The 26,099-nt window shown below is 45.0% G+C and overlaps 1 protein-coding gene across 2 annotated transcripts in view; it reads right to left on the bottom strand.

Annotated features, from left to right (window-relative positions):
• The window catches only part of GFRA1 (GDNF family receptor alpha 1), a 229,174-nt gene that overhangs the window by 38,142 nt on the left and 164,933 nt on the right, over positions 1 to 26,099 (bottom strand). For both annotated transcript variants that reach the window (XM_032281753.1, XM_032281754.1), the window contains 3 exons: positions 10,422 to 10,531; positions 7,171 to 7,305; positions 3,288 to 3,469 (listed from right to left, as the gene is read on the bottom strand). In XM_032281753.1, coding sequence (XP_032137644.1) covers positions 3,288 to 3,469; positions 7,171 to 7,305; positions 10,422 to 10,531 — 427 coding nt within the window. The remainder of the gene's footprint in view (positions 1 to 3,287; positions 3,470 to 7,170; positions 7,306 to 10,421; positions 10,532 to 26,099) is intronic.

The raw sequence follows: 26,099 nt of genomic DNA on the forward strand, positions 1-26,099 counted from the left end.
AGAATGCCTGCTACACCTGACTCATGGGACTGCCGTGAGGAGTGCAGAGGGGGAAGCACACAGAAGGTTTTGAAAAATAAAATAAACTACACACTTGTTAGTGTAACCTCCCACTAATGTTCCCTAGCACATACCCAATACCCTGCCCCCAAGGAAGCACAGCACCACCTTCCATCTGTTGTAAAGGGACCAAGTGGCTACTGACTTGGAATCAGACATCACATCACATGTGACATTCATAAAGCACCATTCTGGAACATTCACTCTGCCCTATTTAATCCTCTCAACTCCAGTAGCTAAGCCATACATGTGCTTTGTAGACAAGGAAGCCCAGGCTTAGAGAGGTTAGCATGTTCACAGAGGCTACCATACTGTTGAGGTCAACAGCAGGGTCTGACATGGGCTTGGCTGCCTCCCCTGCCCTTATCCCTTATTCCCTGCCTCATGTGTGCAAAAGGGGGCTCATGCAAGTCATCATCTTAGGAGTAAAAGTGAGGTTCCATGGAACCCTAAGAACTCCCTGGGAGAGAAATGCTGTTTAGCTCCAGGATACGTGGAGACTGTGTATCACAGGGAAGAGAGGTGTAGCCATAGCCACCCCTCATTCCTCGACAGCCCCACACCTTCATGCTTCCCTCTGCCAAGGAGTTAAATGGCAGCCCAGAGAGAAACATCATGATTTAGTTTTACTTTTTGTTTTCTGTTTTTGTTTTGAGACAGAGTCTTGCTCCGTCACACAGGCTGGAGTGCAACAGCAGGATTTCAGCTCACCACAACCTCCATCTCCAGGGTCCAAGGGATTCTCAGACCTCAGCCACCTGAGTAGCTGAGATTACAGGCATGCACCACCAAGCCCAGCTAATTTTTGTAGTTTTAGTAGAGACAGCGTTTTACCATGTTGGCCAGGCTGGTCATGAACTCCCAATTTTACTTTTGTCCTTCTGTTTAGAAAGCAGAGTTCCTATCACTAACAGGAAAGGAAAGACATGGTTTCTCGGGGCTAGAGCTCCTGCGTTCCCTGAGTTGCCAACCCTGAGGCAGTACAGATCTTCCTTGCAGAGAAAGGTGTTTGGACAGATCTGTGTTGGGGGAAAAGCTTTGGCTGTCAGTGTGACCAAGCCACATACTGCACTGTACCACAAGGAACCCAAAAGTCAGGAGCTAAGATGTGGGAGGAAGCAGAGAACACCTCCTATGGCTGACAGGACCGTCACCTCTCACGGGGGAAACTCCAATTTCATGGAGTTTCCAATGGTGACTATTATGAGATTTTGCCTATTAACTTCCAAAAATGTTGACAAGTTGCATCTTGCCCGCTATTCTAAGTTTACTGACAAGGGAACCTTTGTTTTTGAATGCCCGTTTCCACAAAGTTTCTAAAACAGAGACAGGACTTAATAAACAGGCTGAACACTGAAGGCTGCGTCTGCAGTCACCCTCTGTACACCGAGACATGGGCAAAAAGAAATTGGTTTTGTTGTAGCCAGAGCTCGCCTTTTCTTTCCAGAAACCACCACTGGCCTCCCGTGACCACCTTATGATAATAGGATCCTCCCCCTCATCTGGCGACTTGTCTTCACTGACACCAGAATCTGAATGGGCCCCAAAAGCATGGAAAGCTGACCTAGGAGAAAGCAGAGTATGGAGCACCCCCTTGAGATGGAGAAGAGACCCTATTCCCTGCCTGGCTCTGGGCCTGCCTTCAACTCGCTGGAGGACTCTGAATATATCACTTCCCTGCTCTGAAACTCAGGGAGTCGCTACAGAGGATGGAGCAGTTCCATGCCATAGTATTTCCCAAAGCTCCTCCCGGTTCTGGCTTTCTCTGTACAGTGCTTTGGAGAGAGTAAATGCCAGGAAATGCTTTAGAAGTATGAATAACATCTGTTGACCTTAGGCTGTGTGGTTTCCTTATTGGCCTTTCCTTAGTATTTTGTGTATAAGAGTGTCTCTGAGTCTATATGTCTGTGGTGGAGAACCAGAAGAACAGAGGATAGAGACCCAAGTTCAGATGAATGGCATGCAGGACATCCAAGATGCAGAGAGGTCTCGAGATACCAAGCAACTCAAAACACGTTTCTAACACTTTCTAGGGAATAAAGTGGGTTGTGGGTCAAGGTGGTATTTAGCAAAAGAGGGCGCCTTGTGAGAATAATAGCGAGGTTGACCCCTGATGGGGACTGGGGGCCTAATTGTGCTCCAGTGATGAGCATGAGGTGACAGCATGGTGCTCGGCACATACACCACCTAACATCCCCTTCTCCAGCATAGCAGGAGGCAGAAGTCACCATGCGGTCACCATTACCTCTGAAACACAGGAAAAATCATGGAAAGAATGAGGCTCCTCGATTCCCAGTGCTGGCTCTGTGACCCATTAGCTCTGCACACCGGAGCAAGAGTGATTCCCTCTCTGAGCCCTTGTGTCCTCAAACAAAAGAAGCTACAGTACTAGAGTGATAGCATCTCTCCTGCAGCCGTCAGGAGGATAACACCCAAAGGGTAAAGAATGTGAGGGTACCCCTGTGAACATACAAATAAAATGCCCTGCCAAATAGCTGAGTACTCATTACTATGAAAAATCAATAAAGAGGCAGGATCAACACTCTGCTTTTGACTGAAGGCAGGAAATCACCACTTGTATCTTGCTGTGGTTCTGCCCTCGCAGACCTGGATTAACCGCAAAGAATGTTCTTGACCATTCCCACTGGACCGTATCCACAAGCAGGAGTTTGCAGGGCAGCCTGTGCCTCCACTGCTCCTCCCACTGCCAAAGAACACTTGCTTTTGCTTCTGAAGAACCAACACATCAAGCACTCTGCATGGGAATTAACCAGCAACTCTGTCTCTGGTTTCCCTTTAGAGACAGTTAAACACTCCACATCATGTGACGATGACAAACTCAAGAGCTCCTTTCTTTTCATTATGCTGCTGCTTTGTAGCAAACACAGAACCAGCATAATAAATATGTAAACAAGCCAACTTGACAACCCCACACACGAAAACTTCACAGATGCATCTCTCCCCAGAGCCCTCATTTTACAGGTGAAGAAAGTAAGGCCAAATACAAGCCATACTCCCAGTAAATGAGAGTCCGTTCCATGATCTGACTTTCTCTCCACTATATGACATGTCACAATCTTCACTGCTTGTGTTTAAAATGCAGTTTTAAGACTCAAACCTGAGCAGCATTCATCATCTATCTCTGAATACATTTCAGAAAGTGAGTCTGCCTGTGATCCTCCCTCTGGGAAGGGAGCCCCAACAAGGAATCTGGACGCAGTTCTTACCTGTAAATTTGCACACGGTGGTAAAAGATGAGTGGGAATTTCATTCTCAGACCCTGCTGGCCCCAGGGGCTTGTTCTTGACCCGGAAGGCAGTGGTGGTAGTGGCAGTGGTGGTCTGCACCGGGAGGGCTGGCTGCCACACAGTCACATCAGAGCCATTGCCAAAGGCTTGAATTGCATTTTCTGCAGTAAAACAGGAGGAAATCCAATTTCAAAGTCAAGCAGCAAATGTAACAGACAGGATATACACAGCCAGAGAGGCACACTAGAAATTCTGATTATAGCATTGGACTTCTCTGAACAAAACCCATCCATCCATTTGCCCTATACATGCTGAGAGCCAGTCTTTGGGGTCAGGTGCTCAAAAATCAATTCAGTCATTAAACCCTGAGCTGGACACTTAGCGATGCTCAGAACGCAACAAATATTTATTGTGTTCCTATTTATGTGCCAGGTGCTGAGCAAGATCCTTGCCCTGAAATACTCATCAGTCAAGCCCTTTGAAACCCAGCCTCAGCCCTGTTACTGGGATCATAACTGTCCCATTTTCCATGAAAATTCTTGTGCTCTGTTAATATTCTATAATAAATGCAAACTAATTAGTGCTTGAAAAAATCCTAATCATGAGATTTAGGCAATTCAATGGCATTCCCATTAATATGACAGGCAAAATGTAATCCATTCCTTAAAAAAAGAAAAAAAAATCTAACCTCAATCTCAATAACTAGTGAAAATTTAAGAAAGATTATTTTTTTTCCCTTTCTGCTCCAGTCTTCCAAACAAAATCTACATAATTAGGTAGGAGCAGCCCTTCTTAAATGAAAAGTTTAAAATGTAAAACTTTAAAAGCTTATTATAATTTCATAGGATTAGATTGTTTTTATGGCAAGAGTAAATTGGTTGTGTGTTGTTTCCCTCCCCAAAATGAATAAAAAACAGTTTCTAATCAGGTCTTCAGGGATTTGGCCTGGATTTAGGATTTTTTTTTTTTATTTCATATTCATTGTATAAAAAGACTAAACTCCTGCATTTGGGACCTGAATGTGCAAATTGTTAATATATGACTCTTAGTTGGCATTTTTCAATATACAAGACAGAATAATTTAAGCCTAATCTTCCTCTTAGAAGTGACATTTGGTTCTAAAAGTGTTATCCTTTAAGTTCAGCAAATTGGAAGCTTGTTTTCTGCACCTTTACATTTTCTTGGGCTGTAAGAAGCAGCTTCAAATTAATCTAAATGCTTTTTATGCTCCCAGCTCTGTTCCATGGCTTAACTGGTGAGTGTGAGGCAGAGAAAGAGGTGCACAGGGACCAGTTCCCTTAAATGCCCAGAACCACCACAACCGCTACCCTTGCTTTTGCTTAAAACATGAAGATTCAAGAAACTCACAGTTTCTTGCAACTACCTGTGTTTTCCCAGTATGTTTGCCCTGCCACAGCAGTGGTTCAGTTGTTCAACTGCTCATTCATTCATTCATTCATTCATTCAAATGTTAATAGAATATCTACTAAGTGCCAGGCACTGAACTATGCATAGGGCACATAGTAGTGAACAATAACAGCAACAAAAGATAAAAGTTCATGCCTTCATGCAGGTCACATTCTGGTTTTGCAGGTAAATAAGTGAAATATATAATAGATTAGGTAGTGAGAAATGCTTGGAGAAAATGAAGCGAGGGAGCAGCAGAAGCACTGAGTGGGGAGAGGAGTTGCTACCTAGATAAACTGATCCAGGAAGGCCCTCCTGGTGAAGGTGTCATCTGAATAAAGATGTGAGTGAAGGCCACTGATATCTAACCTCACCTCCATCCCATTTGTCTCTTCCCCGTACATCTGTCATGCACGCGGCTTGAAAACAGCTGTTTCTTCTTCCAAACTAGAAATAAACAATTGGCTAGAGTTGTGTTCATGATTGAGGAATTTGGGAGAGGTTTGGCTTAATCTTAAGGGAGCAGAACTAAGTTTCTACATTTGGGCTGGGATCTACAAACTGCAATTCCTTCTAGTTGCAAGAGATTGACCTGATGGCCCTGAGTCTTTGGGGCTCTGTGCCCCATCTAGTCACAGTGGAAATGGAATGACTGTGAAAAATTCTGGTTGACTTTGGCCCCTGATGCAGACCAAGTGCATTTATTTTTATTGAAGAGTCATTACCAATGAGATACCCAGACGACTCTCTCCTTCACCAAAAAGGTTATAAAGCAGGAACAACTTTAATTTCTCTGTGAGGGAGAATTTGTCTAGCCAGTGTGAGCAAAATCTTTTCTTACACTGTCCTCCATTGTCATTGCTTTAACTTAGCTAAAACTTGCATTCTGCCAGAAGACTGCACGATGTGAAAAAGAGGAAATACACACACACACACACACACACACACACACACACACACACACACACTCAGTCAAGACCAAACAAAAGGTCCAAGCTGTGATTCCTTGGTATGCCCCAATATCTTAGTGAATGTCTCCATACTCGAAACTACTTTCATGGGGGTGAATTTCACTTAAGAATACAAAAGCTTGTTTTATTTTTAAGAGGACCAAACCAATTGACTATAGCCACATTATTTGAAGTGCCTAGTAAGCAAATGACTTAGATTTTTTCCTTTCAACAAAGGAAATGATGAGGAAATTTTAAAGTAACCCTCAAAAGCTTTTGTGTATGTGTGTGCATAGTAAATTATTAGCTGCCAGCCAAACATCATGGAGAAATAGCCACTTGAAGACACGACTCTCAGAGGGGTGGGTGGCTGAGGCTTGATTCCCAGAAACTTAGTCCACCCCTCGCATCAGGAAGTCAGACTGACCTGGTTCCTGAACTTCAGGCCTATGTTCTCATCCCACAGGCCCTTCAACATCAAGGTGAACAAAGCCCTTAGGACAGAGAGGGCTGCAAAAGGATTTGCACTTCAGATCCTAACTCTGGCGTGCATGGCCTGTGTGAATTACCAGGCTTTACTCAGCTGTACGGCAGGATAAAACCACCTATGTCTATGAAGATTCTTGTGAAGACTACTCTCAATGAGAATGTATATTTTACGCTCACTGTAGAGTGACTTTGAACACACAGAAGATACCCAATAAATGGCGGGTGTTACAAGAATGGGTTGAAATTTTCAAGTATCTCAGCTGGATCATCACCTAGGGAGTGCGCATCTGTGTGGATATACGTGAGTCCTGGCACTGTGCTTTTGGAGTTTGATGAATGCCCATTGTTCACATCCATCCATTTCTCTCTATCCCTGTCCCTTTGGCAAACATGTTTCCAAACTGCCTAAAGGACACTGCAATAAGAACTGATTCTGCTTCCAAGCAGGAGCCCCCCTCCCTCTTCCCCAGCGGTTATCTTGCCTCCAGAGATAACGGGCATCCCGAGCCTCCTGCCTGCATCACCAGTTTATCCCACTCAAGAATTGTTGCTTCTCCTCTGAGCCAGCCCAGAGCATCCAAGGGGCTATTGATGTTAACATTCTAATTTTTCTCAGAGAGTCCTTGGAGGCCTATCCCCATCTAATTTGTCTGAGCTTCTCGCATTGTATATTCCGCCCAGGTTTCAAGAACCTTTGGAACAGACTCTCCGCTGGCTGCCAAGATCAAAATTTGATCTGAGGGTAGAAGTGTTCTTTCCCACATAATGTACCCTCAGTTATTTGAGTCTCTTGCTCTCTCAGGCCTTTGGATTCACAGTCTTGGCAGCACCCAGTTCATCACTTGCTGGGTTCCCTGCTGCATTACATGAGGTGGCCACAAAAGGAACTGGATTTACCATCGGTAAGAAGAAAGGGAAAAAGACAGAGGAAGCAGACACAAGAAACAAGAGGTACAGCTAGAGTTCAGAGAGGAAAATGTGTTTGCTCGTTTGTTTCTTTGTTTTTAAAAACTCACTGAGACATGTATTGTCCTTGAAGAAATTCAAAAATTTTAAGCACTCTTCTAGGTCATTCCCACTGTTGCTGCAGTCACACCACGGGGCCACACTGAGGCTATTGGAGTCTATATAGTTGGGGGTCATGACTGTGCCTAAAAGAATAAAAACAAGGCATTTTATTGTTGTACAGTGATACTTTTCCATAGCCTAAAAAGAAACCAATATTCCTCTGACGGTGGATGCACCGTGGGTAATTACAAACATTGTGTTTGCTGAGTGGGAAATTATGTTAAGCAGTGCATTTTCTCAGCAATTTATCTTGAGCACATAAAGCAATTTACACGTTTACTTTAAAAATTATAACAAAACTTCTTGAGCTGCACTTAGGGTATTCTTTCCTGCACAAATGGTATGGATGTTATAGAGTAGGAAAGAATTAACTTAGAGAATGCATGAGTTCCCAAATCTCTTGCATTTTCTTGAAAATGTCATTAATCTTCATAAATAGATAGAACTGGGTTTACATATCTTGAAACATTTTGTTTAGGACTTTGAATCCACTTCCCCCGGAAGGAAATGGTTTCTTTAGAGTGACATAGGGAAGCTCAAAGCTTTCTAGCAGTTACCCTGCACCCTGAGTGTATATATGTATATATGGGGTCTTCTCAACTGATTTAAATAAAATCTTTGATGTTGTGAAAGAACTGGAAACAAACAATGGAAATTCTCTAAGCCAACAGCTCCTAGAGTATTGCCTGTGGACTCTCAATGGTGCTCAAAGAAATGCTGGGTGGTCCCTCCTGCCTACATCTTGTGGGTCATGATATTTCTGATGAGTTCTAAACTGGCACAAACACCCAAAGCATTTATACTTAATCCAAACCAAATGTCTTCTCCTGGGTGGCTGATACCAGACAATGCCTGCTGATTACAAGAAGGCTTTTGTTTTTATATATTTTCTGGGCATAAGAAGTAATAGGTCTGCAGGACGTATTTGGATCACAAACAGAAAAAAAATTTTGGGCTGGGCGTGGTGGCTCACGCCTGTAATCCCAGCACTTTGGAAGGCCAAGGCAGGCGGATCACTAGGTCAAGAGATGGAGACCATCCTGGCCAACATGGTGAAATCCTGTCTCTATTAAAAAAATACAAAAATTATCTGGGTGTGGTGGCACATACTTGTAGTCCCAGCTACTGGGGAGGCTGAGGCAGGAGAATCCCGTGAACCCAGGAGGAGGAGGTTGCAGTGAGCCAAGATCACACCACTGCAGTCCATCCTGGTGACAGAGAGAGACTCCGTCTCAAATATATATATATATATATATATATATATATATATATATTTGTTCTAAACTTCTCTGAGTCAAGGGCACACTGTCTTTGCCCTATATTCTTTACTGACTTAAACTAAATAATATTGCAATATCACATTATAGCTTGGGATGAACATTTAACCTACTGCATAGAGGGGACTCCTAACTTTGGTTGAGAAAGGAACAGGCACCCTAATCACTAAAGGAGGAGGTTAAGGCCATTGGATGCCTGGTGCCACAGTGGGCTCCTGACAGATATGGAAGAAGTAGGAATACACCTTGTCCAGAAAGAAGTTGGAGAGAGAGATGCAGACCCAACAGAGAAATATATTTTGGTCTATGCAATGCATTGCCTCTGACATTGGGTCCTCCATTCATCGTCCTTGGAAGTGTAAGTGTTTGCCAGCCTAGGAATAACTTCACGGAAATGCTGGCAGTACCTGGCCTTGTCCCCTCCCAAAGGGGTTAAGGAGCAGGTACACCTGGGAAGGGCACTGACTGAAGTGTTAACAGGGACTATATCTGTTGACTCCAAGGAGCTTGGAAAAAAATTGCTTTTCTGTTTGTGAACCAAATACATCCTGTGGATTACTGACCACCAATTATGTCTTACGTCCATAAGATGTAGACACTGTTAGCAGATGCAGCTAGAGTTGAGTTGGAAATACTTAACATTTTCTTCTGTGAGCTTCTCTGTATTTTTAAAACACTTTTTACAATAAGAATGCCTTGACTGTTGTGATTTCTGCAATTCCATAGTTGATAAGTAATCCCTAGTAGAGATTAACTTACTTGGGAAAAGGAGCGAATGTAAGTTTGGCATACTGGCTTAAGGAAGGTACTCTCATTGGCCCAATTGATAAAAATAGAAAATACTCAGAGACCTGGGGAAAACTATTACCCAGGGAGTGTAGGTATCCTTCCAAAAAGTTGGGAGTAAAGAGTGTGCCAGGCACCTGTGCTGTCCCTGAAATAAGTACCATTGTTGATTTTCCCAAAGCCACCTGCTGAAGATGCTCTGGTGACAAACAACATAGTCTGTGCTATCATTCTCTGGGGGAGGTTCTTCCTGCTGGTGATGTGTGTGACCCTGACACAGACAGCCGGCAGGAACACACACCCTGGCTGAGCCACTGTGCTTCTGACAACTGTGATTTTCCTCACCCTTCCACAGGCTTCACTGTGTGTTCCTTCTCAAATGCCAGTGGAGATGAGCCCTGCCACCAAGGCTTCTGCTGTCCCTGGTACCTGGGATGCCTGTCTTTCCCCCTGCTGGCCCCGTGCATCCAGGGGTCCAAGTCTGCTTCCCTTCTGACTCTCATGGGGGTCATGTGTAATCACACTGCTCTGAATGCTGAGAACATGGTTCTAAAGCCTCGGGTCTTGACAGACAGAAAATAATGTTTCTGCTATGTCTGTTTTCAGGAAAAAAAAATGTAGCCTAAATCACCCTCTGCACACTGGGAGTTGAATTACCAAGACCATTAACGGCAAGCAGGACCCCAGTATTTAGGGTTTTTCTTTCCAAAGCGCCATTTCTGGGAAACAGCCTTTTTGATTTCCCCGGCCTGAATGACTTCCCTTTCTCCAAAGTTCCCTAATTCAATTAACTTTGTTTGACTTGCTTTCTTCTTCCATAACCAAGCTTTTATTCTCTCTGCTTTTGTTCTACGTGGTCATTTTCCCAACTGAGACGCCTTGCCCGTCTGCACACTTGCAGTCTCCTGACTCCTTAATAATCCCTGCTTCCTGCCTCTGCCTTTCACGCATCCATTATCCAACTTTTTTTTCTTTTCTACTTCTTCATTTTTCTTTTACGGGCATGTCCTCAAGGATTTAACATTCAAACCCCAGCGCAGAGGTTACTGGGAGATTTTCACTTGCAGACATCAGCAGGCTGCAATGGAAAGAGCGCGGGTATTTGCAAACCACACTCCCATCCTGCGTCTCCTTACCAATAAGCCCCGAGTAGGCGAGGAGGCAGTCTGCGTAGTTTTCCTTTAGACAGCTGCTGACAGACCTTGACTCTGGCTGGCAGTTGGTAAAAAAATCCGCAAGGCGAGATCTACAATAGGAAAAAAGGGGAGGGGTGGAAATGTGCTTTAAAACATCCTAAGCCTCTGGACAGACATGTTTCCTTTATTCCTTTGTTGATATGCCTTTTTCTGCACACACACACACACACACACACCCTACAAAAAATACAGAAAATGTGAGCTATGGAACTGTTGGCATCCTTCTCATGCAACCCCCAAATGTCCCCTGCAACAGCCTTCACTCACCTGTGCGTCTCTGCTTATTTAGAGAGAAGTCTTCAGGGCCTCTAACTGGAGGAGTCTATCAAGGCTTTGAAGTTTCCATTCAATATTTATTTCTGACTAGACTTATTTGCATCTTTAAGAAATATGCTTCACATACTCACCGGAGATCCACACTGGGAAAATATTTACTTTATACAGAAACATGTCCCTGGCATCAGAATAGGATCCTACAGCCCATCTGCTCCTGTAATTCCTACTGGCTTTGTGAATGTATGTTTCTGTCTTGTAAGTCGCCTCTCATCCACCAGCCCAGGGGGTAGTGATTTATTCCAGCTGAGTGGCACTGAGGAGGAGCCTGCCTTTGGGGAATGGAAGGGGAAGGCAAGAGGGACAGAGAGGCTTGGTCTGGGCGGGTGCGCCTATGGTCAAAGCTGTGCCTGGAGGGGCCACTGCAAGATGTGGCAGCTGCCTGCACACAGGAATCTCTCCAGGGGCCGGCACAGTCCACCCAGAAGCCCAGGGTGGCAGTGACGATGCAGAGGCCCAGAAGGGGACGAAGCCGCAGACATGCCGGTGTGGGGAAGAAGAGGGCTCTTTGTGGCCAACTGCCTGTTTTTTAGTCTGAAGAGGATATTGTTGGGAAATCCTGAATGAGAGCTGGGCCACCTCTGAGGTCATCTTGGCAGACAACAGCTCTGTTTCTATGGAAGAACACAATGAACTTCACAATAATTTAAATTATCTGGCGATTATGGGAGACAACGAGAGGCTGTCGCAAGTTTTCTTCTGTCTTTAGCTCACCTCGGAATTGGCTGTCGACATACCCAGAGCTGTTTTACTTCTTTCCTCCTAAGAGACTGTATTTTCTTGCCACACTTTTTGATACAAACAAGCTTGGTTTGGTGGAACCAAGACAGGTAGGATGCATGGGGATCACAAAGGTTTCTAAGAGGCCCACAGGAAGCGCGTTACGCATCCCTCTCCTGCAATTTTAACTGGAAAGGGCATTCAAACATTCAAAGGCCTGATGAAATTATCCAAGTCCGCAGTATGCTGCAAAGCCGTGTTCGTGTGGGGTTGGTTCTCTCCTTGAACCCTTGTTAACAAGGATTGCTCAAGCTTCCCTCTCTGAGCCCATTTTGTGTGCTCTCTCTGTTCTGGGGGCCTGGCTCTGTGAATACCTGGAGCAGATGCTGGAAGTCTGCTTTATTTTCTTTGTACAGCACCTGCATTCCTCAGAGAGCCCCTGTATAAGGCTCCCCAAGCAAGGCCATGTGCCGAAGCTAAGTGCATTGGTAAAATCCTGAATGTGGCTGGGGCACGTGCATGTGTGCGCACCTGAGTGGCAACCACAGTCCGAGCCTCGCTGGTGTTTCCTGACTTTAATTGAACACACTGAAAGATATAAAACCTGCCTATTTTCTGTAGCCTGGTTAAAGGATTTATTTTTCAGAGGAAATCCCTAAAGATGGCTCGGGCTTACTCAACTGGCTCCAATGGCATCCAGCGTGGATTGAGTGTTAATTTCAAAAGAATTTTCCTGGTCATGAAAGTTAATGATCTAGTGGCACTGGGTTTCTAACTTTGTAAAGGCCAACTGCAGGTTCAGGCAGCTGGGGCTCTGGTTCTGTACGCAACCTGGCTGCTGAATAGCTCTCTGACCTGGCAGTCCCACGCTCCCGGCCTGTCCCCCAGAGATGGAAGAAAGGTCGCCCCATCTCCACAGCTCCCGTTTCTCACAGACTCTCCAGCAGACTATTAACTGAACAACTGTGATGAGGATTACTGTCCTTCGGTGAGAGACTAATGCCACCAGACTCATTTTGCTTAACAACCTCAGAACTGACTGACAATTGGACTCTGGAATGAAAGGCTAATTGAGTCAGTCTGCTGCAGAAAGCATAGCCCCAATTGGGAGGATAAAACGAAATATACTGCTCAGAGCAGAACTCTGGACAGGCTGCTTTTTGAGAGATCATCGGCACATATCCTGGCCCTATATCACACAGCCAGTGGATGGGAAAAGAGTCAGTGGAAGGGTGAGCGCATGTGGCATTGTTAGAACACTGACATTTCCACATTTTATCACATTTGACCACCTCTCCCTGGCAGCTGTACTTGGAGACAGGATGTTCACATTATAGAATTCACATGTTACAGATGGAAACACTGAAGTAAGAAGTTTATACAGTGCTATGTCAGAGCCAGCTCATCACTGGTGAATTGGTAGTTTCAGGGATTTTGCAGGTTGGTTAATAACATTGCAGTTGTGGCTTGAAAGTGGCCATGGTGGGGGTATTGACACCACAGTAATCAGCAAACGCTATAAATCAGGGCTTTGTGTTGTTCTCGGAGCACTGGTTGTTAAATATTTACTGCACAACTCTATTTAAGAACCAGTATGATGTCAGCAAATCCCACTGATAAAACATGTATCATGACTCCAGTTGAGTCCCAGCCCTTCCGAGACAGGCTTCCTCTCCCATCCCCATTCACCCTTGTGCCAAATGAAATGGGACAGTTGCAATTAGCCTCTGGTCTTTAGTATTTTCCAAAGAAAGAAAACAGCTCCACTCCTCCATCCCACTAAGACATCCTTCCTTCCCAACATCATCTTCTCCTACCATCACAATCCTCTAATGTATCCTAAAATTATGCATGGAAATGGTCCCATGCATTGAAAAAACAGCTGGATTCCTGTCCATCCCACTGAGTGATGTGTCAAGTGCCATCATATAATGATGAAAAAGACCCTGTCCTTGAACTTATATAACACGCAATCTAGATGCCAAGAAAAACAAGTAAAAAGATTATTATAATACAGTGCTTTGTTCTCAATAAAAGGTAAGAATGAATGACTGCTAACCAAAACAAGACAACATGAATGAAGTGTTGTGTGCATGTTAGGTATATTTTTATAAACTTTTTTATGACAGCAAAATAACAGATATTATTATTTTATTATCCTAATTCTATAGACAAGGAAACCAAGGCTTAGTGAGGGTAGATTAGAACAAAACAGTAGCAGAATGAGGATTTAAAGCCATACCTTCTGACTCTACCACTTAAGGTTTTACTATCACACAGCTGCAGAAGCTAGTTTCCAAGAGGCTGTGATATTGGGACTGAGACTTGAAGGATGGGTAGGCTTTGTCAGGTAAAGGTGTAACAGGGTATTCCAGACAGAAGGATGCAGCAAAGGATAAAGTAATTACACCCATAGTAAGACCAGCATAACAACTACAAAGTATTTGTACATGGTAGGTACTGATTTAACTACTTGACATGTATTCACACACTGGATTCTCACAACAACCTCATTAGGTGATACTAAGAGGCTCATTTTACAGATGAGGAAACTGGGGCACAGAGCCTTTAAGCAACTCCCTCTAGGTTGTAAAGCTCTGTGATGGAGCTGGAACATGACCACATTCAATCTGATGCCAGAGCTGGAGAGCACTCTCAACTGCTACCTTTAACAGATGCATCATCTAGAATGTCACTGGTCACTCATGCAGGATGGCCAGGCCACAAGATGCAAATGGGTAGTGATGGGAAAAGATGCTGCTGAGATCTTGAAAAGCCTTTGAATGACCCAAGGGTTTGTATTTTTATCTTAAAAGCAGGGGGAGTCACTGAGGGATTTTAAGCCAAGAAGTAACATCATCAGATTTGCATATTAGGAAGACTCTTCCATCTCACCATTGTTCAGCAAAGACGTGCTTCACACCTACTTTGTGGTCTCACTGTTTCAGCAGCAATGGGAAGAGCAAGAAATTGGCCAGGAGGGGAAGGGTTGGTTCCCTAAGAGAACACAGCCATGAATCAGAGCAAAGAACCGAGGGCTGGAAGAGGAGAAAGAAAGGAGGATGCTTGGAGATGTGGATATCAATAGAATGAAAGTCAAGACTTCAGACGGGAGGGGTGAGAACAGAATTGGGATGAGGACAGACAGTGGGGCCCTGGTGGGAAAGATGGGGGAGAACAGGTTTGCTAGGAAGATAGTGAGGCTGGCAGTGGCTGTGTTGACTTCATGATGCTGTGGACAGCCAAGATGCTAGCATGTTTTTAGAGCTCTGGCTGCCTCTTCTGTCCAGTCACCAACTGCTGCCTGAGCACCTACTGTATGCACAGTTCCAGGGCTCCAGGACAGCTCCTTTTGCATACACTTCCCCCTGCCTGTCCTGGTTTATGAATTACACTGTAATCAATGTCAATAGCTTCCCTGCTTGGGCTGCTGGGATCCAAACAAGAAAGCTTAAGTGTCCAGTATGGGATTGACAAAGAAACTCCTCAACTGGATTTCTTCTGAACACATGAAATCTCCATGACGACAGCAATGATGAGCTCTGATTGTTTTTCTCTGAGAAAATGAAAAGGAAATGAATAGGTACTAATGTAGAAATGTATCGCTATCAGTAAGAGAAAATCTCCCACCTTAAAGAAAGGAAAAGGCAGACAAAATACCAAGATGGCCATAGGAAAACAATCAGAGCTCATTATGCAGAAAGCATCATATTAAAGGAAACACGCTGCTAACTGGAAATAAAAAAGTAATAATAATATCTAGGAGACTTGTCTCAAACAGCAGATGGTCTTCTGACAGTGGGGGGAAAATTATTTACCTACTTTCTCTGCAACAGTTTTAGGAAAGCAGCATTATGGAAAACAGGTAAAAACATACCAGTAATGCCCAATTTAACTCATCCTGGATTATCATAATCCTCTAAATGTTCTTCCAGAACAAATCCCATACTTGGATACAAGCCATGTGGTTGGTGGAATTGAGCCCTGGACTGAGAATTGTAAGATCTTGAATGGGATCCAGGCTCTGACACAAATGAATCAAAGTTCCTGAGTGTGCTGCTTCATATTTAAGCTCCTAGCTTTCCCTTCCACCTCAGAAATACGGTCTGTGGGATGCTCAAAGCAGCGTAGAGGGGTGGAAAACCCACGTGTTTTCATAGCATCATTATTCTTACCCATATTCCATCCTACCATTACTCATGATTTCAGTGTCAAGACATTTGGTTTCCTTCGAGTCTTGAGAACAAGATTTTTCTAGTGGATCCATCTTACATATAAGACAGCTGAAGACCAAAAAGGTTAAGCTTTGCTCAGAGTCACATGGCAGGTGGCCACAGATGGCATTCGCTGGAACAGGAACTACAGATCGCCCATAATGGCTCTGGAGGGGAGAAGTGTGAGGGCTGACTTTAATTTCTCTGGGATTGTATTACAGTCATCAAGTGTGTATGCCTGCTTTCCCCTGCCACCATCATCGACATTGTTCTAACATTCCACTGGCTTTAGAGATGTGGCGGGCACTTTGAATGTATTGCAGGAGCACAGCAGGGGCCAGAGGATGCATGGGATAAGAGGGTAGTAAGTCTATCATCAGTGAATTAGGCCCCTCTTTATAAAGGAGTCTGTTGCACCCCACCAAGGACCGCACAGCACTGCAGGGCTTCACCACTGTATTAGTCCATTTTTATGCTGCTGATAAAGACATTCCTGAGACTGGGTAATTTACAAAGAAAAAGAGGTTTAATGCATTCACAGTTCCACATGGCTGGGGAGGTCTCACAATCATGGCAGAAGGCAAAAGGCACAGCTTACATAGTGGCAGGCAAGAGAGGATAAGAACCAAGCTAAAGGGGTTTCCCACTATAAAACTATCAGATTTCATGAGACTTAGTCACTACCATGAGAACAGTATGGGGGAACTGCCTCCATGATTCAATTATCTCCCACTGGGTCCCTCCCACAACACATGGGAATTATGAAAGCTGCAATTCAAGATGAGATTTGGGTGGGGACACAGCCAAACCATATCTACCACTCAGCAGAAACCCAGAACTCTGGGACAGGATCCCCGCATCGATCTGCTTGTGTGAGTCACTGGAGTTCTTTAAACCCAAAGTGAACATTACAGCTTCAAAGTCTTGGCTTTCAGTTCAAACGATTTAGTTTCTGAAAGCTTTCTCGGTGGGTCGGTTAGAGGAAAGAATGTGTGATAGATAAGAAGGTGCACAGGCTTGGGAGTGACACAATCTTGTTTCTAATCTCAGCTCCACTTTTCACGCAGCCTCTTACATCTTAGCAAATTATTCAACTTCTCTAAGTCTCAGTTTCTTTACCTGGAAAATGGCACCAGTGCAATGGTGCCATATCAGATGCTATGTACAGGCACTTTAAATGGCTGCTGTGAGACTTAAATGACAATTACATAAAGCTTGTCACCCAGAACCCAGAATATGCCAGTTGCCCAGTAAAATTTTTCTTCTATCCTTTTATATTTTCTCCCAATTCCTGGTTCATTCTGATGTTCAGCCTTCAATAAAGAGAAACACACACTGTGTCTTAGTCTATCTTTTCTTGGCCCTTATATTACATAGTTAGACAGGGTACATCCGTGTAACTAAAGGCATCAACTTTGACCAAAACAAATGTGAGAAGTCTGAAGCCAGGAATCTGTGGTGTTACTTAAAGCCTCTCCATTACATGACCTCATAAAATAAAGGCACTTGAAATCTACTTTTTCTCAGAGACTTAGAGGAAAAAGATATATTTTTAAATTGACTACATATCATTAAGTTTGTTAAACTGCTAATACCTTTTGGGGAATCAAAACAATTAGAAAAACATGCTGCTAATATTAGACCAGGAATGACAAATCTAAAACACTGGAATGGTAATTGTCTGGTATAGTGACACAAAACAGATTTTTCCTCTTTCTGTTTTTAGAAAATTACCTTAGCCCCTATTCTCCCACAGTCTGCTGTAACACATCTGGAAAGCATCCTTCAGGAAACCAGGGCCCGTATTAAATACATTTTGCAGAGGGTGTTATTTTGCGTCGCTGTTGCTCTCTGTGCTGTGCATCTGGCTTCCTGGAGCAAACGCCTAGTATTTGCCTAGGAGCAGGCTGCAAAGCTGGGGAGCTGAGCCGAGATTCTCCCCCGGCCTGGGACTCGGTGTGGAGACACAAAGGCTCTGGGGCAGGTCCACATGCCCCAGGTGCAGATGCGCAAAGCTCTGCACATCTTGCGTTCATCAGCTCCTTAATGCAGGTTCCCACTGGTAGTGTGATTATTAAAGCCTGGCCAACTGATGTGCTCATGGTAATTTAGCAAGACTGTGGCTACATGTTGGTGAGAAACAGTACCAAGCAGCCTTCAAGGTTTTCCTAATGCCTCTGTTTCTTGGGACAGAAAGGTCCCTGTGGCCAAGTACAGATCAATTTCTGTTCCCCTCAAATCCCTGCAGCCTCGTCCTGATACCTGGGGCTTCCCCGATCACTGTTGCTCCTCTGCCTCTTTGGCTGGGCTCCTGGGCAGCTCTTGGCTCCAAGGGTTCTCCTTGCAGTTTCTTTCTTTTTTTTTTTTGCCCAGCACATGGGCCATGGAGGCTGCCATCACTGCACTGTGAGCCTGACTCACAGGGGCTCTGGCAAAGCTTCACCAACTAAGAAAGGAGTTCCGGGGATGCGGATGGAGTCCCCCATTGATTCAGTCCCTGTGTCCTGCCTTGGGTATCTTTGCAGGTTGATGGTTCAGTGAAAGCAGGCTGTAAGGCATAGAGGTGATGCTTCCTCAGCTTTTCTGATTGCAGCAGCCCCCTGAGGAACATCTAGGTTGGCGTCTGATCAATTTTGGCATCCCTTCCAAAGCAACCTTGTATGAACTTTGACAGCCATCAGTTAACATCGACAGAGCAGTTGACAGGGCTTGACAGGTACTCTCTACCTGGCAAATTTGAAAGGCAAGTCATGGTAGTTGGCAAGAAAATCCATTCCAACCTTGAAGAGGCTTTCAGCAGCCTCAGATCAGATGTCCCCGAGCTGCCTTTGGCCGGGAATTCTCAACCTATTTCTCCCAATGCACAAACTGATGGTCAAGGTATAAGCAAACTCTAAGTAGTAATGGGAGCACAGAAAGATCTCAAACAACCCTGTGCTGCACCATCAAGTCAAATAAATTTGTTTTATATTACCCATACTATGCTACCCATACTATTCATGCAGAAAACCTAGCTTTAGCTTTGGTGGTACTTGTTTTTAAGGGAAGAAATTGAAGAAGAAAAGAAATCGAAAGTTTTCTGGATGATGAAATGATCATAAAGTGCTTAGATATTAAATAGTTGTCTGCTGGGATAACTGCAGGTGAGAAATATGTTAAAACTCTTTAAGAGTAAACTTTATCCAATAAGTCTTTTATATTTCTGCAGGCAAACTTTAGAAATCAGTTTTGTAGCTTTTGGCCACAAGGAGAAATAGAAATCTAGATGTTCAACCAATCTTTCATCAGCAGAACCACACCTTAAAACTCGAGACCAACACAGCGTGAGCTTGCTTCGTGCAGAATTTGGTACCACCTCCACCTTCAGGAGTAAATGCCTGAAGTTGCCTGGTATTTATTCTGGAACTCTAAGAAGTTCTTGGTCAACTGCTCAGGAACCCTGGGCAGCAAAGGTCACCCACCATGGCTTCATTTAATTATTTACACACACCCTATCTTCAGAAGGAATTTTGAAGTGCATTCAGATGTAACTATGAGGCAGCAGAATAAACATAAAAATTAGTGAGAGAATTAGGGGCCACAGAAAGGTAAGATAGAGGCAGTGGTTCAGCTAGTACAAAATGCGCACATGCCCCTGACTGGATGAAATCTACATATTTGGAGATTTCTAGCAACTACTGGGAAGGGAGTTAAGATAACCAGTTTTACAACCAGCTCATGATACCCCCAAATTAATTTGGGAGGCCGAGGCCAGCAGATCATGAGGTCAGGAGATAGAGACTATCCTGGCCAACATGGTTAAACCCTGTCTCTACTAAAAATACAAAAAAATTAGCCAGGCGTGGTGGTGCGCAACTGTAGTCCCAGCTGCTCAGCAGGCTGAAGCAGGGGAATAGCTTGAATCTGGGTGGCGGAGGATGCTGTGAGCCAAGATCATGCCACTACACCACAGCCTGGGCGACAGAGCAAGACTCCATCTAAAACATAAAAAAGTAGATCCTCAGAAGAAAAACTGCTTGTGGCAGGCAGAATGCCTACCTTTGGGTAGGTAGGCTCTCAAAGACATCCAGACCTGAATTCCTGGAATCCAAGACCGTTACTGTACATGCCAAAGTGGGTTTTGCAGAGGTAATTATGGTCATGAGGTAGGGGGAGAGTTCTGGATTTTCCTGGTAGGATCAGCAGAATCATAAGAGTCTCTAAAAGTGAAAGAGGGAGGCAGGTGACGGTGTCATAGTGATGTCGTATGAGACTCAACTGGCCTTTGCTGGTTCTGAAAATGGAGGAAGTGACCATGAGCATGAATGGGGGAAAGCAAAGAAATGGATTCTCCCCTGCAGTCTGCAGAAAAAACTCAGCCCTGCTGAGTTTTTTGATTTCAGCCCAGTGAGACCCGTGTCAGGCTTCTGATCCTACATACGTCTGTAAGAGAATAAATGTGTGTTGTTTAAAGCCACCAAGTTTGTGGTAATTTGTTATAGCAGTAATAGAAAACTAAAAGACTACTAAAAAGCAGTATATGGCAGGGGTTTTTAATACAGAACTTGAAGATGCCCTAGGCCTTCAATTTCAGTTCAATGGCTTACTAGCCATGACATTCTGGGCAAGTATCTTAACTTCTCTGCAGCCTAGTGATATCCTTTGGATGTGTGTCCCCACCCAAATCTCACACTGAAGTGTGATCCCCAATGCTGGAGGTGGGGCCTAGTAGGAGGTGACTGGATCATGGGGACAGACATCACATGAATGGCTTAGCACCATTCTCTTGAATAGCAAGTGGGTTTCTGTGAGATCTGGTCCTTAAACAGTGTGTGGCACCTCCCTCCACTTTCTCTTGCTTCTGTTCTGACCATGTCACATGCCTGCATGAGGAATACTTTAAGCCTCTCCAAGAAATCTACTCATTCCTGTCTTCCATCTTTCACCACCTGATATAGCTTAGACTTCCCCTCGAAATCTCATGCTGAGATGAAACTCCAAGTGTTGGAGGTGGGGCCTGGTGGGACGTGTCTGGGTCACAGAGGCAGATCCCTTATGGCTTGGTGCTGTCCTCATGATAGTGTTCTCAGGAGATTTATTTGAAAGTGTGTGGCACCTCTTCATCCACTCTCTCTCTTGCTCTGGCTCTTGCCGCGTGAAACACTGGCACCCCCTTTGCCTTCTGTCACAACCATAAGCTTCCTGAGGCCTCTGCAGAAGCTGAGCACATGCCAGCACCACACTTCCCATACAACCTGCAGAACCATGAGCCAATTAAACCCCTGTTCTTTATAAATTGCCCAGCCTCAGGTATTTCTTTATAGCAATGCAAGAATGGCCTAACACACCTAATATACTCAGGTTGAATGACAGTAAGTCCCTCAAAATGTTCCCAGTAGGGTTAAATGTACCTGGCACATTAGCACCTGTTGACAACTATTCCTGATTCCTAGAAGAACAGTACCTCATCACAGCTGGTGTCTCCTGTTCTTCTCTGGACCCTGAGACCTTATGAAGTCCTAGGGAGAGATGACTATCCTGGACGAATATGAAATGCTTTATCCTAAGGGCACTGACCCACTTGTTCAAGATCTGCATGTGTTCAGGAAAGTCATGATGAATATCAGCTTTATTGCTGCCACTAAGACCAAAGAGAGGTTTCTCTTGTGAGTCTTCAAACACCCTCAAGTAGAGCAATGCCTTTTATAGACCAATGGAATAGTAATCCCTAAACAGGGCTAAGCAATTCTATAGGCCACTACCTGTGGGCCCGCTACTGGTCTGGTGATTGACGCATCAAGCCTGTGTTCATTTAACGAGGTGCCGTCTGTGCCTTCATGAAGGAAGTGCTGAATTAAGCACTGTAGCTTATTGATGTTTATGGTCAGGGGAACTGAACTCTAATGAGCTTAGGTGAAAAACACAGATAAATTCTAGAAAGTATCCCTAATACTACCTGGTCTTCTTCAGTCAAACTTTGCTTCTTTGGATGTTCCCAGAATATGCAAAATTAAAATGCATGGGCTCTCTTGACTTTAATAATTTGTGAAACTCCCCCTCTTTCCCCAATCCCCAAAAGACAAGTGCTAAATACCTCTGTATATGTGAGCCCCAAGTTCTGCTCCGTGGAATGTTAATTTACTTTCCGCTCATTAAAGGAGCCTAGTTTCTGAGTGCCCTGGGAGGGAGTCGGGGGTGGGGAGGATGAATAGATTTCTGAATGGCCAACAATTTACACTTGCACAAGTTTGCTTTAAACAGAAACATATGAAAATAAGATTCCCTATTAATCTTTAATAGGCTTACAGACTTCCTAAGGAAAATTATATTCAATAGTAAATATACACTAGGTCATTTTTCTTCCAGGGAAGTTGTTTTAAGGTCAACAGAGACTTTGAGCTTAGCAAACAACTAGTTCCTAATATCTCCCTTCCTAGATAGAGCATTGAGAATATCACTATTGCTCAGGAGACAGGGAATTGTGGCATTAGATATCAAAAGAATCAATCACTCCATTGCCACCGGGTGATAATTCCCCCTTTGTGGGAAATTTTGTAACTCCTCTTAGTAACCCATTCTCACGCTTAGCATCCTCTTGTCAACAGCACCCCCACCCCAACTCCATTTTCTACATGTTACCTAAAGCTCTCAGAGCTGCATTTAACATTTCTCCTTTTTTTAGGGGGCAAAGGAGCTGATTTCTAGGGTCCACCCAAGCCATTTTCTAATAAACTGGCCCCTCCACATCTCCCAGCCGAGTGATCCCAAGGCTTATGTTTACCCATTCACAGTGACCTCAAAGGTCTCCCAGCAAGTCCCCTCACTAGCTCTGTGCCCCGAGCAGGGTGCCAGCTTCAGCCTTGCTGCCCACACCTCATCTCCATCACTTTCTATTCTCTATCTTCACACTGCTGATGGTTTTGCCTACACCAGGCAGAAAAGGAGAGCACATAGAATTATGCCTGGCACAAAGCAGATATTCCTTAAATAACGTTGAATGAATGAGTTAATGAATGAACAAATCTGACTGCCAGAGAGAAAGGCTCTAATCACTTACAGATCAGCATCATCAGGGACACTTGGTACTGGAGGTTCAGCAACATTAACAGGTGCAGATGAGGAGAAACAGCAGCCCAACTCTAAATGCTCCAACTACATTGACATAGAACCTGTCACTGTGCCCAGTGCTTTAAAAACTTGTGTCATTCTTTTGCAGTAACCGAACTAGGCAGGTTTGCTTTATTTTACAGTTGAGGACACAGGGTCCCAGAGAGGTCCACGACCAGCCCAAAGTCACAGAGCGGGCAAGAGTCAGAGCCAGGTTTTGGAAAGAAGCTGCAATTTTTTGAGCTCATCCACACCCGCACGACACTGAAAGAAGAATTAATGTTCCTTCTTTTCGTTTTAGTTCTTGGACTTTGGCTGCCATTTTAATGTGAATTGTGGACTGCAGAAGCCCAAATCTGATTTAGTTGGATATGTGATCTTTACTAGGCCCAATAAAAGAATGACAGAATTAGTGGGCATTCTTTTTGGTTAATAGTGCTTGTAGCTTAAAAACATAAAAAAATATTATCTGTTTTTACTGTTCAGTAAGGCTCAAATGCAATCCTATGACACAGCTGTGTGGGGAAATTGTTTGGGCTCAGGCCTTGCCTCTCTGAGTACCCCATCCCCAGGCTGTGTTCCCCCAGAGGGCACCCAGAAGTCAAGCAGTGAGGGCACAAAAGTCTTCCCCACACACTGGGAAGTAGGGCTCCCAAGGCCCACGGGGAGAAACCCACATCTTTAGGCAGCCTTCCTTCAGGGCAGGGGCCATTCCTGAGGCTGGAGACAGAAGCAACCCAGTAGGGGCTGGCCTGGCCAGCCCATGGGGATCTGCCCTGGAAAAGCAGACATGCATGCAGAACCTTTCCAGAGCTGGTGGGCATGAGCCCCGATGTCAGACCAAATCCCAACTGCCCTGTAGGAGTGTCTGGTCTCCCTGCATCTCAGTTTCCCCTTGTATAAAACAGAGACACTACCACCAGCTCCTTCATGGCAGGGGTGAGGATTAGAGCCCATAGCCCAATGCCCGGCACAGAGTTCAATGCTCAGTGAAGTGCTAGCCGTGAATATTGCTGTTACCACACTCAAGGTGCTTCCCGTGCCTGCTGCCTCTCTCTCCAACCACAGCCCTGAGAGACAGGATGCAGCAGGTGTTGCCTCCTTCCCAGGAGAGGACAGGTGCAGAGGAACCAGGTGGACTCTGAAATCCTTAGCCAGGAAAGCTGACCTAGCAGGTGGATGAGACTTCAGCTAAGTTCTGGATACACGTGAGGTCAGTACGCTCTGTTGCCCATAAGGACAAGGAACTTCACTGAGCACTGAACTCTGTGCTAAGCACCAGGCTATGTCCTTTAATCCTCACCACTGCCTGTGGAGGAGGTGCTGTTAGTCTCTGCATTTTATATGCAGGGAGACTGAGATACAGAGAGATGAAACATGCCTGCAGGGCAGCTGGGATTTGGTCTGACATCAGGGCTCCTACCCACCAGTAGAGGATGCTCTCCTCCATGGGTTGGTAATAAAATCCCATGCACAGGCAATATTTGATGGCATCTCTTATATACCCCTTCCTGCTTTCTCTAAGCCTGGGAATACTGGGGAGCCTGGAGGGACAGCCCTCAGCCCAAGGCTTCCAGGATGGACTCATAAAATACCTCAGCATCCAGGAACCTAGGACAGATTGTTCATCTTCAGCTTCGTTGCCTGGGACCTAGCACATGTCTGGCACAAACTGCCCAGGGTTCAAGAAAGGCAACCAACCATTCAATTACCACAATCACTATGCACCCACAATGTAAGATGCTGTGTAAAAGTTGGTGGCCGTGATGGAACAGGAACAAAGATGAAGGAGGTGCGGTCCCTTCAGAATATGGAATCCAACCTACCACCTGCATCCCCCACCTACCCTTGCCTATGACCCATCTGCGAACCGAGCGGTGAGATGTACCATGTGCTTGTACAGGCCAGTGTTCATAGCAACCTTGGTTCATAGAATCAGTGCTTTTGCATCTTGAACACACATGTGTGTTTGCTTGAGTAACCTGCCTCCTAGCTCCACTGCAGGTACTGAGGATCAACTCTGTCCACCTCGCATTCTCTCCTGACAACAAAAGATGCTTCCACATGCAAAAAGTGACAAGAAGAGTGGCATAAACATGGCAGCGTCCTTATTTGACTATCCCAGGCCAAAGACTGCTCCAAAGACCATTTTAGGTGGAGGATTTAATTACCTTAAAACCCTCTGTTTTGCTTTGCATTTTCTGGTATAACCCAGCCAAATGGATTCCAATCCAAGGCCAAGGTCAGCCTAGAGACAACACACTGTCTACTTTCTCATGTGCAGTGAGGGCAAGGTCCCAACTGCAGTGGGGCCAGCCCAGGCAGTGACTAACTAGAGATACCCTCAGCGTGTCTCAGTATCCTTTGTCTGAGAACTATCAGCAGGCAATAGAGCCATTCCAGTGGTCCCCACAGCCTTCCAAATAGAGCCCAACTTTAGTGCAGCATGGAAGCTTTCCATGTGCTCTCTCTGCCCACGGCTCTGACTTCCTGGGCTACGATGCGCCCTCTGTGCCCCATACCCGACCTGGACTGCCAGCCCACACCCAGCCACAGCAGGGGCTCCCTCTCCTGTGTCCTCTCCTAAGCCTATGCCCATCTGGTGCCTACTCCTTCTCATTTTCAGTTTTGCAGACCCAGTTGGGAGCAGGGTGAGGCTATCAGTCAAGATCACCTGGCCAACATTATCTAAGGCAGCAAGGAATGGTGAATCCAGAACACTACCAGCAGCATTGGGAATGCTTTAGAAATGCAAATTATCAGGCCGTATCCTAGACCTCATGAGTAGAAAACTAAACCCAACATAGGCAAAAGCTGGAGATCCACTGCCCCAGAGCGACAGCACCTCTGAGAAGTCCCTGAGCCCACCCTTCGTGAAAGGCTGGGCTGGCACAGCACTGGTGACTGTCCCTGCATGTGCACTCTATGCACGCAGGCACCTCCCTCATCCCCGGCCCTTGGGATCCTACAGAGCACCTGGAAGTCTAGTGCTACTGAACCAGTGAACAAAACAATCACCAGCAGTGACAAAACACCACAGTCCAATAGGCAAAAAGCAAATGTTCTCAAGCCATAATACCGTATTTGTAGCTAAACATGTTTCAGCTTGAATTTCTGAGCGTGAACGAGTTGTTTCCCCGTCCACTTTTGTCTTATTTCCATGGAAAGGTTTCCTGGGACCGTGTCAAGCTCCAGTGCTGCATTGAACATTCTCAGAGAGGTGGCATTCCCTCTCCAAGCTGTTAGATGGAGCCAGCTAACTCAC

Source organism: Sapajus apella, unplaced genomic scaffold, assembly GCF_009761245.1.
Source record: "Sapajus apella isolate SASKATOON/1434 unplaced genomic scaffold, GSC_monkey_1.0 scaffold13, whole genome shotgun sequence".
In the NCBI taxonomy this organism is placed as follows: Eukaryota; Metazoa; Chordata; class Mammalia; order Primates; family Cebidae; genus Sapajus; species Sapajus apella.